At 39.7% G+C, this 13,758-nt stretch overlaps 1 protein-coding gene across 1 annotated transcript in view; it reads right to left on the bottom strand.

The window, feature by feature from the left end:
* TRDN (triadin) overlaps positions 1–13,758 on the bottom strand; it is a 535,205-nt gene that overhangs the window by 10,120 nt on the left and 511,327 nt on the right. Inside the window, exons 93-101 of the mRNA XM_075200931.1 lie at positions 13,505–13,549; positions 13,059–13,103; positions 11,851–11,895; positions 11,454–11,498; positions 11,009–11,065; positions 10,229–10,273; positions 7,514–7,558; positions 4,826–4,870; positions 4,670–4,714 (exon numbers count right to left, since the gene is read on the bottom strand). Coding sequence (XP_075057032.1) covers positions 4,670–4,714; positions 4,826–4,870; positions 7,514–7,558; positions 10,229–10,273; positions 11,009–11,065; positions 11,454–11,498; positions 11,851–11,895; positions 13,059–13,103; positions 13,505–13,549 — 417 coding nt within the window. The remainder of the gene's footprint in view (positions 1–4,669; positions 4,715–4,825; positions 4,871–7,513; positions 7,559–10,228; positions 10,274–11,008; positions 11,066–11,453; positions 11,499–11,850; positions 11,896–13,058; positions 13,104–13,504; positions 13,550–13,758) is intronic.

The raw sequence follows: 13,758 nt of genomic DNA on the forward strand, positions 1-13,758 counted from the left end.
TGGTGTCTGTAATGGATAGAAGGATGTCATCCGCATAAAGGGATAATTTATGTTTACAGGGGCCTATTCCAAGTCCATAGATGTCGGGGTTGATGCGAATTTTGCAAGCTAGAGGCTCAATCATTAGTGTAAATATCAGAGGGGGCATTATGGATCGCAAAAGGAGAGATTGGAAGCCATGGGCTAGAATGGAAGCCGTGGGATTATAATATAGAGAGGCGATGCTTCATAGAAAGAGACTCTCATGGCTGTCACATGTAACGCCATCCCACCCTGTCAAAGGCCTGTTTCGCATCTAAAGCTATGAGTAAGTTGGGAGTGTTGCGTAGATTAGAGATATAGGTCAAATCAATAGCTGTTCTAGTGTTATCCGAAACCTGACGGCCGGGAATAAGACCCACCTGGTCCGATGAATTAGAGTGGTGATGACATAATTTAGGCGATTGGCAAGGAGTTTTGCAAATAATTTGAGATTCACATTCAATAGGGAGATGGGTGTATAATTCCCATATGACTGTAGATTTCGTCCTGGCTTGGGTATACAGTATGTTTCTTATTGAACCTAGATATACAACAACTAGCTCGCTTGTTAATGACCTGGCATTGTGTGCTAGCACTACTATGCTAAAGGGATGATGAGGAGGAGAAGGATGAACAGCCAAGTTTTCTGTGCAAAGCATGCTATAATCCCTATGAAACACAGTGGCAGAACAGCAGAGGATAGAATGGTCATTTTAGATAAGTAGATAGAAGAAGGTGGGTTGCACCCAGAAGAAAAATAGTGAAAGACTATCCACACAATTTTTTTTAACATTAGACAATATGCCTCAAGGAAAGTGAAGAGGCAGTAATCAGAGCTCATAAGATGGACAGCGGCAGCATCAGTAGACATTTAACAGATGGTAGATCTAGGCCATAATTTTAAATAGTACAAGATGAAATTGTCTTTGGGCACACTCACCCATATGTTACAAAGGATGAACATAGTTTAACAAACCAAGCACTTCAGCTTCAGGGACTGCCACTTTTGTGACTGAAGTACTTGATTTGTTTGGGCCCCCACAAAAGCGAATATTTTGTTTTTTGTTTTTTGAACTGGAGACTAGATAGGGATTTTAACAGTCTACTAATGGGCTAACAGTGGTCATCTTCTTCAATGGTGACAATGTCATCACCCTCATCATCATCCTCATCACCAATGTCTACATCAATTACATTTTCAAGTTACAAAAGAAGATACACCAACTAGGTAACCATTAGGCAGCATGTGTGACACATTATAGAGGGACAGCAGTGACACATTGGAGAGAAACAGCAATGGCACATTGCAGAGGGACATTATTATTAGTTAATGGCAATGAGGAATACTATGGAGAATCTTAGCGGAGTGAGCCATTTTGTTATGACATTCCTGATTTTTTTCAACAGATTAACACCAGTATGTTTATTTGTTAAACCAGCAATACAAAAAGTAGCTTGCCTATGAATGACCTGGCATTGTGTGATAGCACTACTATGCTGAATGGATGAAGAGGAGGATTAAGAATTCTCCAATGTTCTGGAGTAAGGTAACATGTCCCCCTCTCCCTATCTCATGCCTAGATGTGTAGATATTGACAGATTTTTACTGTTCCTCTAGTCGCTGAAGCATATAAAGTGTGGAATTTCACTTTGTTACTACCTCTTGCTTCAGTTGGTTTCATGGCAGAGAACATTGTCTTTGCAGCTGCTACAAAGTTCTACATGCAGTTGAATGCTGAATGTCTAAAATGCCTAGAAATTTTATAGGACTCGAACAGCATCTCCTGCACTGACCTCTCAATTTTTACGAAGTTCTGCACCATCAATTTATTGTGTGTGCAAAGCATGGTATATGTTGAAATTCACCAAGTTGTAATGCACACATAAGGTTCGCTCCATTATCGGCAATGAGGAATCCTGAGAAGAGTCTTAGTGGGAGGAGATTTTGCTATGACATTCCTAAGTTTTTCCAACAGACTGATACCGGTATGTGAAACCAGTGATACAAAGAGTGGCTTGCCTGTAGAGCTGTGCTAGCATTTCTATGCTGAAAGAGTGAGGAGGAGGATGGTGATCAATGTGCTTATCATGGGCATGAGCTGGTACCACTGTTCAATGCCTTAGTTCAACATCTTCCTTCTCATCACATTAATTTTAAGATGCACAATTATCCTTTCATTCTCTTGCACATTTGCAAGTTCCAATGTAGCATCCTCAATTTCTATGTGTAAATGATCATCATTACTACTCATCTTCACATTTATAAATGGTTAAGAAATTTGAAAGGACGCTGCTCTATAATTAGTGTCAGAATCTGAAACGTCAGACTCACATATAGCACTCATGGACACCATTAGACTCTCCTCAGGATTCTGTGAGTTCCCAAGTTATTCTTCAGCCTCAGTGTTCTTTTTATACACTGATCTGGCTGTTTTGGAGGTGACTGATCTACACTCTAAGCGAAAAGGTGGTGGACGGGTAGTTAAGGAAGATGCATGTCTTGCTACTGTTCATACGTGTACCAGCAGTAACAAGATCTCTACTAGCAAACAGTGATCATGGTCTGAGCCTTGTCTTGCCACTGCAGGTGGTGTATGAAATGTTAGCTATTTTCCTTTCTTTTTTTCTTTTTTTTACAGTGTTTGTATTTTGAGGACGCTTTGTTACACTTTCTTCCTGCATGACCTTTATTCCGAGTAGAGATTGTAAAATAACTACTACTGCCAGTACTGGTACTGTGATACTCCTGATCTGTAGAGGGATCTGTGGTTGCCAAGAGGAGTAATGCTACTTGAACAAGTTGGAGCTACTTGCAACTGCCACCACACCAGGGGGTAAAAGTATCAAGCTGAGAGTTTTCCGGCGGGTTTGAAAAGTGGAGATGTTGCCTATAGCAACCAATCAGATTCTAGCTATCATTTTGTAGAATGTACTAAATAAATGATAGCTAGAATCTGATTGGTTTTTCACCCCCTGGAAAACTCTCAGCTTGATACATTTACCCCCAGGTTTGGCTAAATGTGACTGTTACTGTACAATTCTTCTGAATTTGTATATATTCTTTAGGGGGGATGTGCCCCTCACAAAATATCTTTGACTAGACCAGTGTTTCCCAAAGCTAGTCATCAGGGACAATTAACAGTGCAGGTTTTCCAGGTCACAAGTGCAAAAATGATGCTACCTGTGGATCTTTCAAAATGTGTCAGTCAGCAATGAATACACCTTTGCTCCAGCAAAGAGAGATGGAAAACATGAACTGATAGGGGTCCCCGAAGACTGAGTTTGGGAAACACTGGACTAGGAACACTTTGGATATTAAAAGCAAGTAATATATTTGTTTTTTTGGGCTGTGCTGCTCAGAATCATACAGCAGCAGTACCATACATTTAATCCACTAAATACTAGTATTAGTATCATATAGCAATAATATATATTCTAGCACACTGATCTCTACATACATCTCTACATAAATTGCAGTAAAATCAGGAAATCAGAGCTATTACTTTCTATGTTATATATTATAAATTATCTTTTTCACCCTGTCTAACCATTTACATGGAATTTTCAGAGCACAGCATTTCAGCTACTTTCATCCCTACATGCTATCTCTTCTAAAATGGCAGATGGAAACAGGAGGGGCTATATATATAAAAGACATTGATCCAAAACTCGCAAGATCCAAAATTTTGGTTCAAGTAACTGTGTCATGTTTTGGTTCGACTAGAAACCCCAAAACTCGGGTCTGTTGAATTTCACATAATTGGAGCCACTCATCTCTAATAGTTACCTTCCTTTTCTTTTACTTCATGTTTTATCACTGGTGTCTCAAAGGATATTTCTAAACACTGAGACTTAGTCTATTGTACTTTTTTGGTAGTTTGCTGTACAGTCCGATTTTGTTTTTAGATCAGAGATTTTCTATGATAGGTTTTGCTGACTCTCCTTTTTGTTTCATTGGTGTATCTACATGAGAATTTGCTAGTGAGTAATTAGTAATTTTGGTATTTATGATAATTCTATATCATAAATGTTTAAAAATGTTTTCCATTAGTAGGTGGTATGGCAGCTGCAATGTTTTAATGTATTAAATTATCAAAACCACTTGATCCACCTGGCATATCAATGCATATAATGTTGCCCTCTGCGCATACATCCTCAATTAACGTCTCACAATACATGAAATAATTAAATGGGTTTCTGATTTATAAAAGAAATTTTTGAAATCTCCTGCCTTTCTAACTTGAAAGTAAGCACATCAATTTAGGATATCAACACAGTTAATGGTTGCTTCCTGATTGTCTCCTCCACGACACTCTATTAATTGTTGTAACAATAAAGGGAGATACTGAATCTTTAGAGAGTTTATTAAACCTCTCTCCTTTTAAAATGATAGTACTGTCGTGGGATTCCTTCCTTGATACCCTCACAATTTTTCTATAATATATAGTGTGCAGACAAATAGCTTTAGTTGTCATCACTGGCAGTAGCCTTTGGCACTCTACAAAGCAGGGGGGCTTCAAGAATGTTTCTCCATGGCTTTGAATTACAGCTACTGTTTTGGAACTCTGCTGTTACAGAGTGAGATTAGCAATGATGAAGGCAAGGAGCCCTGGAAACCGGGTACCATGAAATATGATAATATAGTTACCTTTCTTTTCTTTTGCTGGTTCTTCAGGTTTTATCACTGGTGTCTCTGCAAAAGAAATTTCTAAATAGTGAGAGTCAAACTATAGTATGTATTTTGGTAATTTGCTATAGAGTCAGATTTTGGTTTTAGATTACGTATGACATTTAATCTGTTTACCTAATTTAGGTTTTGGTGGCTGTCCTTGTTGTTTCACTGGTGTCTCTAAAAAAGAAACTGATAGTGAGTCGTAATCTGAATCTTGTATTAATGCTATATACTGACAATTTATCTCAATAGTAGGTGGCATGATAGCGACCATGTTTCAGTACATTAAATTATCAAAACCAACTGACCAATTTGGCATATCAAAGCAGATAATGTTGCCCTACATGCTTACATCCTCAACTAAGGAAGCGGGGGATGGGGGGTGCCACGAGCGGGACAGGGGTGGGGAAAAAGAAAGTTAATAAAAACATCATTGGTGGTCATTGGCAGCAGCAGGCAGCCAATCGTGAGCCTGCCTGTTGATTAGGCTCAGACTTCCTGTCTGAGCAGCGTGGAGTGATGCAGCAGAGAGCAAGGTTAGTGTGTGTTTGTTTTTTGACAAGGGAGCTTGTGGCAGTCTAATGTGTGTGAGGGCAGCAGGGGGCTTTTGGCAGTAAAATGTGTGTGAGGGCAGCAGGGGGCTTGTGTCAGTCTAATGTGTGTGAAGGCAGCAGGGGGCTTGTGTCAGTCTAATGTGTGTGAGGGCAGCAGGGGGCTTGTGGCAGTAAAATGTGTGTGATGGCAGCAGGGAGCTTGTGGCAGTATAATGTGTGTGAGGGCAGCAGGGGGCTTGTGGCAGTCTAATGTGTGTGAGGGCAGCAGGGGGCTTGTGGCAGTATAATATGTGTGTGTGAGGGCAGCAGGGGGCTTGTGGCAGTATAATGTGTGTTAGGGCACAGGGGGCTTGTGACAGTGTAGAGTGTGTGAGGGCACAAGAGGCTTGTGGCAATGTAATGTGTGAGGTAGGTAGTGGCTACTTAATGGGTGTTATTTAGTTTGTGGGGTGATGGTGGGGCAATTTAATTTAATAGTGGGGTTGGTGCAGACTTATCAATGTAGGGTGGGATGATTAATTTAATGTTGGGTGATTTGGTCACTATTAATTGTGTGGCAGAGTTTTGGAAAACAGATTGCTATTTCTTAAAAGTGAATGCAAGTTATTTAAAGTATGGTAGGAAATAGGTTTATTTAATAAATGGGATTACTATTAATTTAATGGTGGGGTTGTTTGGGGGAAATGAGTCTTTTTATTAAAAGTGAATAACATTATTTTATAGTCGGGTTGGTTACAGGAAAGGGGCACTAATAATAAAACATGAATTGTTTTGATTTAATGTCGGACTGCATAGAGGCAGGGAGGCCTACTGTGTTCACTCATTGCTGATATTTCTATATGTCATGTACCTATTCTATTTTCAAACAGGGAACCAACATTCCAGGATCCAGACAAGCACAACTGAGCTTAGGACCCAAGCGGCAGCAACAAGTATTGAAAGCGGGAAGAACAGGTAGGAGAGAGCAGGGCATTCTTGCAAATGTCCTGATTCTGGTGGGGGCAGTCCTGAGGTGGGGGACTGAACCACTCAGTCAGGACATTGTCTCGACTACAGGGACAGTTGGGAGGTATGTTTCACTTCACACTGCTCTACTCATGAAGGGGGAGCTGCATGCACCTAACAGTAGTGCACGCAGCATTGCTTGTGTATTTAATGGGGAATTGGAAGAGTTGGAGAGCTACTTATCACTGTCTAAAATTATAGCCACGCCCCCATGCATGTTGGTCACGTCCACCGGTGGTGTGCTGTGGAAACCCCCCTCCTCAAATCCTGCGTTTGCCCCTGTGACTGGTTCCTGGCAGTTGATGCGTAGCAGTTGGAAGAGGAGAAGGAGTATGGAGGAGAGGAGAGAAAACAGAATTAAACAAGGGATACAGCTGTGATGAGAGAGACCATCGCTGTATAGAAAGAGAGAGTGCCATAACAGGAGAGATTATAAGCTGGACTGCTGTAAGAGATATGAACAGAGGAGCAAAGAGAGAAAAAGAGAGGCTGATAAGTACTCATATTTCTTATATTATTCAAGAAATCGTACTGAGACATGTTCAATAGCTAGATAGGGATAGTTAGTTAGAGTGATTGGACTTAAACAAATTAAAAGAAAGCAGCAAAAGTGTACTGTTATACAAGTAATATTTACAGAGAGGATATTGCACTTCAAGTTGCCAACTGCTTTATATTGGAACTGAAAGGAGATGGGGCCTATATTCCAACTGCCTTGTAATAAAGCTGCATACCCATATAGATATATATGCATTTGCATAATGAGGACTGTATTACTATTTTAAATGTTTATAGAGGTTTAAAGTCATTTAGATAGATATCGTATATAGATTTATATCAATATTTTAGTGTAGGAAGTATTATATAAGTGGTAATATAGGTACCTCAAGCTTATAATATACTAGAGAGATCTGTTTTAGGTGCTATGCACAAAACGTTATAGTGTGTTTTTTGTTATACTTATGCTATTGTATTGCTCACATTATAGCAGTATAATTATATATAAAATTAGAAAGACTAATTTGGTGTGAGAATATTTCCTTTGTGTGTGCCTGTGGTTCAGTGTAGGGGGCAGAGGGTTCTTTGGTCTCTCTCTGGTGTTGCTAACTCCAGAACACTACCCCACAAAGAGCCTGCAGTACTTAGACTAAGATAGAGGCACTGAGCAAAACTGATAAAGAGTGCATTTGCAGACAGGACACACAAAGATTAGTACACACACCCTAGCCAAGGAAAGAGGGTGTCAGGTTTTTTTGGCTACCTTTATTTTCTTTTGCTGGCTCTTCATGTTTCTTCACTGGTGTCTCTACAAATGAAATTGAAAATGAGTCACTAGTAGCAGAGCCGGATTAAGGCTTCGGGGGGCCCGGGGCACTTAAGACAGGGGGGCCCCTAAGATCTAAAATTAAGGGCATAGTGACACATCCTGCATTACATCACGTACAGCCCACAGTATGACACTTACAGCTCCCCCAGAGGGCTCACTTAGGTTGTCTGCATAAGAAAAATCATTGCTTCCACAAACTAAAATACTGTACATTAAAACAATCATCAAAACACCATATTAAAATGGGTATTGACACCACACATTAAAACTAGCAATGATATCACACATTAAAAATACCATTGATAATGTACACTAAAACTAGCAATGATACCGCACTTTAAAAATAAAATTTATAATGCACATTAAAACTAGCAGTTATACCGCAAATTAAAATACCATTGATAATGCATCACTGGGCATGGCCAGGCCACCCTCCTACAGACAAAAAAACTGCATTGTTGTGTACACCATTGAACGGTCACCAAAAATTGGGATTGTCCCACTAGAATCACAACATTTCACAGACTTTGCTGCTCTCTCCTACCTGTTCTTCTCACTTTCACCACCTGTGCTGCAGGTTTCTTTAGTTGCGGCTTGTCTGGATCCTGGAATATTAGGGGCCCTATTTGGAGAAAAAAAATGGGTACATTTAGAAAATTACAGCCACCCCCGGCGTTAAATCAGTACCACCCATGATTAATAATTAGGCCTTCCTCCAGCCCCAGGATTAAAATAATAGTATTCACATTTAATAAATAAACCTATTTCCCTCCCTACAAACAGCCCCAGCAATAAATTAATAGTATTTACATTTCAGAAATATACCTATTTCCCGCAACCGTCACTGCCATTAAATAATTCATAGGCACATTTAATAAAGGGACCTCATTCTCCCCAAACCACCCCATCTTAAATTAATTGTCCCCACTATTGTGTCTCTCCCCCCCCCCTTTTTCCTCATGCTGTGTCTCTCACCCTTTTTTCTTATACTGTGCCTTTCTCCCCCCTTTTTTCTCATGCTGTGCCTCTCCCCCTTTTTCCTTACTGTGCCACTCTTCTCCCCCTTTTTCCCCCATAGTGTGCCTCTCTTCTCCCCATTTTTCCTCCATACTGTGCCTTTCTTCTCCCCCTTTTTCCCCCATAGTGTGCCTCTCCTCTCCCCCTTTTTCCTCCATACTGTGCCTCTCTTCTCCCCCTTTTACCTCCATACTGTGCCTCTCTTCTCCCCCTTTTACCTCCATACTGTGCCTCTCTTCTTTCCTTTTACCTCCATACTGTGCCTCTCTTCTTTCCTATTACCTCCATACTGTGCCTCTCTTCTTTCCTTTTACCTCCATACTGTGCCTCTCTTCTTTCCTTTTACCTCCATACTGTGCCTCTCTTCTTTCCTTTTACCTCCATACTGTGCCTCTCTTCTTTCCTTTTACCTCCATACTGTGCCTCTCTTCTTTCCTTTTACCTCCATACTGTGCCTCTCTTCTTTCCTATTTCCTCCATACTGTGCCTCTCTTCTTTCCTTTTACCTCCATACTGTGCCTCTCTTCTTTCCTATTTCCTCCATACTGTGCCTCTCTTCTTTCCTTTTACCTCCATACTGTGCCTCTCTTCTTTCCTATTTCCTCCATACTGTGCCTCTCTTCTTTCCTTTTACCTCCATACTGTGCCTCTCTTCTTTCCTATTTCCTCCATACTGTGCCTTTCTTCTTTCCTATTTCCTCCATACTGTGCCTCTCTTCTTTCCTATTTCCTCCATACTGTGCCTCTCTTCTTTCCTATTTCCTCCATACTGTGCCTCTCTTCTTTCCTATTTCCTCCATACTGTGCCTCTCTTCTTTCCTATTTCCTCCATAGTGCCTTTCTGCGTTATTCCCTTTTTTTTTTTACTTACCTTTCTGTTAGCTTCTTTCTTGTCCTCTCTTCTGTCTTCTTTTTTCTTTCCTGGTCCTCTCCGCGCTGTCCCTCACTGAAGGACAGGCGTGACTTGATGACGTCACGCCTGTCATTCAGTATCAACAGTGCAGAGAGGAGGGAGGAGGAAGGATGCCAGCGCCGCGGTGAGGTGAGTAGTGTATCTTTTTTTACTACCCGGCTCCCCCCACCAACGAAGGGAGCCCCGAACACCCCCCCTTCCGCCGCCGCTAAAAAGATAAAAAAGTGTAAAAAAAAATAATAAAAAAAATCAGTAGAAGTTATGTGCGCGGCGGCGGGGGGCCCTCGGAGAGAGGGGGGCCCGGGGCACGTGCCCCCTGTGCCCCCCCCTTAATCCAGCTATGACTAGTAGTCTACATGCTGTGTAAATGTTATATAGCAACAATTCATCTCACCAGCAAGTGGTATCATAGCTTCTGTTCTCTCCCTCCACTACACTCCAAATTAAAGTACTATCGTATGATTCCTCCTCAAAGATCCTCAATATTTCTCTATTAACCAGTGTGCAGATGCACTGCTATAGTTTTAATCACTGGCAGTAGCCATTATTTCTACTTTTCTCTCTCCATAACAGGGGAGCTGCAGGACAGGGGCTCCATTGCATTGAATTGTAGCCACTGTTTTGGATCTCAGCAGCTAAGGAGAAGGATGAACAGCACTGAAGGAAAGGGTAATGGGAGCACCAGAACCTGGTACCTTGAAACATGATAATATGGTTACCTTTCTTTTCTTTAGCTGGTTCTTCATGTTTTTTCACTTGAGTCTCTGCAAAGGAAATTTTTAAAGAGTGAGAGTCAATCTATGGCTCTTTTTTTAATTTGCTGTACAGTTTGATATTAAGAATAGGTATAAAATGTATCCAGTTTCATATTATAGCTTTCATATTATAGGTTTTGCTGGATCGTGAATGGTTGATTCACTGATATTTCTACAAGTGAAATTGCTAGCGAGTAAGTGGGGATTTTGAAATTTGCAAGAATTCAATGTGCTAAAATTGTTTCTCAATAGTTTGTGTATAATAGTTATAAAGTTTCAATACATAATATTATCAAAACCACCTGTTCTATATGCCATATCAATGCAGATAATGTTGCCTATCTGCACATATCCTCAACTAAAAACCTGCAATACTTGAAACAATTAAAGGGGTTTCAAATGTATTCCAGTAATTTTTAAAATCCCCTGTCTTTCTAACTAAAAAGTATTTTGGAACCCCCAATATTTGCTCACATTAGCAGGGTCCTAGAGCTTAACTAGATCCTGGACCACTGCTGAAAACCTTTAATGCTTTTGAACCTTTTTAGTTCTCTTGGTCTGGAGCAGGAAAGGTCCAACACTATTGCTCTGTGTCTTTCAGTTAGAGACACCATTTTGTGTTTCTTGTGCTACATTGAGATAGCCGAACAGTGCCAGACAGGTTTGAAAAGGATCCAGCTATATGCGAGCGCTAGATCCCAAAGCTCTGATACAAATTAAGTAATGTCAGCTTTTTTTGGTTACCTTTCTTTTCTTTTGCTGGCTCTTCATGTTTCTTCACTGGTGTCTCTACTAAAGAAACTGAAAATGAGTCAATAATAGTCTACATCCTGTGTAAATGTTATATACCAACAATTCTTTTCACCAGCAAGTGGTATGATAGTTCCTGTTCTCTCCCTCCACTACACTCCACATTAAAATACTATGGTGGAATTCCTCATCTATGATCCTCACTATTTCTCTATTAAGCAGTGTGCAGATGCACAGCTATAGTTGTAATCACTGGCAGTAGACTTTATTTCTACTTGTCTCTCTCCATAGCAGGGGAGCTGCAGGACAGGACTCCATGGCATTGAATTGTAGCCACTGTTTTGGATCTCAGCAGCTACAGAGAAGGATGAACAGCACTGAAGGAAAGGGTAATGGGAGCACCAGAACCTCGTACCTTGAAACATGATAATATGGTTACCTTTCTTTTCTTTTGCTGGTTCTTCATGTTTTTTCACTGGTGTCTCTGCAAAGAAAATTTCTAAAAAATGAGTGCCAATCGATAGCACTTTATGATCATTTGCAATACAATGAAATTTCGTTTTTCAGATCAGTTGAGACATTCTATCTGTTTCCTATATTAGGTTTTGCTGGCTCTAACTGTTGTTTCAATGGTGTTTCTACAAGAGAAAGTGCTAGTGAGTAAGAGGTAATTCTGATATTTGCGATAGTTCTAAATACTAAAAATCTATCTCTGTTGATACGAAGAGAGCAAAACTGTGCCAGAAGTAATTGAAAATGATCCTGCTGTATGTGAGGGCTAGAATCCTCAGCTCTGAAACATATGAAGTAATGTCATTTTTTGTGTTTTTGGTTACCCTTCTGTTCTTTTGCTGACTCTTCATGTTTTTTCACTGGTGTTTCTACAAAGTAAATCGATAAACAGTCAGTAGCAGTCTACATCCTGTGTAAATTCTATATATCAGCAATCCATAATACAGGATTTTTACCTAATTATCATGCAAGTCACACAATAAATGACTGTTATGTGTGATATTGCATTAATGTATATGCTCCCATGATCATATTTTATCGTGCCAAAGTACAACAAGTAATTTCATTTGATTTTATAACCGGACTAAAATTCTCTATAAATGATAGAACGGTGTTGGGCAAATTCTATAGTGTGTATGAACTCACGACCCTCAGTGTAGGCAGATCTTCATATAGTTTACAGAGTCACAGCCCTTTCAGAAGATTACTATGACAGATAAAGAGCACAGATCGGAAGGCAAATTGTGTAAAATCCTGTAAGTGTATATGTATGAATCAGAACGCTGATCAGGAATTTCGGACATTGGTAAAATCGTTAAAGTTTTCGCAACGGGAGAAATTTTCTGTAGTGTGTACCTAGCTTTCATTTACTTATATACATCTGTGTTTTAACTCAGCATATCAATACAGTTAATATACGGTCAAATTTTGTTTTTAGATCACTTTAGTCATTTTATTATGTTTCCGATTTTAGGTTCTGCTGGCTTTATTTAATATTTCACTGGTATTTCTACAAGAGAAATAGCTAGTGAGGAAGCGATAATTTTTATATTTGCTTATCTCTATATACTAAAAATGTATCTCAATAGTAGGTGGTATGATAGCTACAATCTTTCAATGCATTCAATTATCCAAATCACCTGTCCTTGGCATAGCAGTGAATGCTACTTTGCCCTACATCATCATCAACTAAAGTATTACAATACTTGAAAAAATTAAATTATTTCAATACTTTCTAACTTAAAAGTATTTTTTGAACTGCGAATATTTGTTCATACTAGCAGGGTTCTGGAGCTCACCTACATCCAAGAGCACTGTTGATCATGTTTGGCGCTACTTGGTTCTATCTAGAGCAGGAATGATCCAACAATATTGCTCCATGCCTGAAAATTAGAGCTGATCTTTCAGATCTCTGCTTCTACCGATAGAGAGCCAAACAGTGCCAGAGGGGATGGGAAAGGATTCACCTATATGTGTGTGCTAGAACACAAAGCTCTGAAACATATCAAGTAATGTAATTTTTTTTGGTTACCTTTCTTTTCTTTTGCTTGCTCTTCATGTTTCTTCACTCGTGTCTCTACAAATGAAATTGAAAATGAGTAAGTAGTATTCTACATCCTGTATAAATGTTATATACCAACAATTCATTTCACCAGCAAGTGGTATTCTAGCTTCTGTTCTCTCCCTCTTCTAAACTCCAAATTAAAATACTATGGTGGGTTTCCTCCTCTATAATCCTCACTATTTCTCTATAAATCAGTGTGCAGATGCACAGCTATAGTTGTAATCTCTGGCAGTAATCTTTAGTTCTTCTTCGCTCTCTCCATAGCAGGGGAGCTGCAGGACAGGGGCTCCATTGCATTGAATTGTAGCCACTGTTTTGGATCTCTCCAGCTACAGAGAAGGATGAGCAGCACTGAAGGAAAGGATAATGGGAGCACCAGAAACTGATAACTTGAAACATGATAATATGGTTACCTTTTTTTTCTTTAGCTGGTTCTTCATGTTTTTTCACTTGAGTCTCTGCAAAGAAAATTTTTAAAGAGTGAGAGTCAATCTATGGCTCTTTTTTTTAATTTGCTATACAGTCTGATATTGTTTTAAGAATAGGTATAAAATGTATCCAGTTTCATATTATAGCTTTCATATTATAGGTTTTGCTGGATTGTGAATGGTTGATTCACTGATATTTCTGCAAGAGAAATTGCTAGCGAGTAAGTGGTGAGTTTGAA

This window comes from Mixophyes fleayi, chromosome 3, assembly GCF_038048845.1.
Source record: "Mixophyes fleayi isolate aMixFle1 chromosome 3, aMixFle1.hap1, whole genome shotgun sequence".
Classification (NCBI taxonomy): Eukaryota; Metazoa; Chordata; class Amphibia; order Anura; family Limnodynastidae; genus Mixophyes; species Mixophyes fleayi.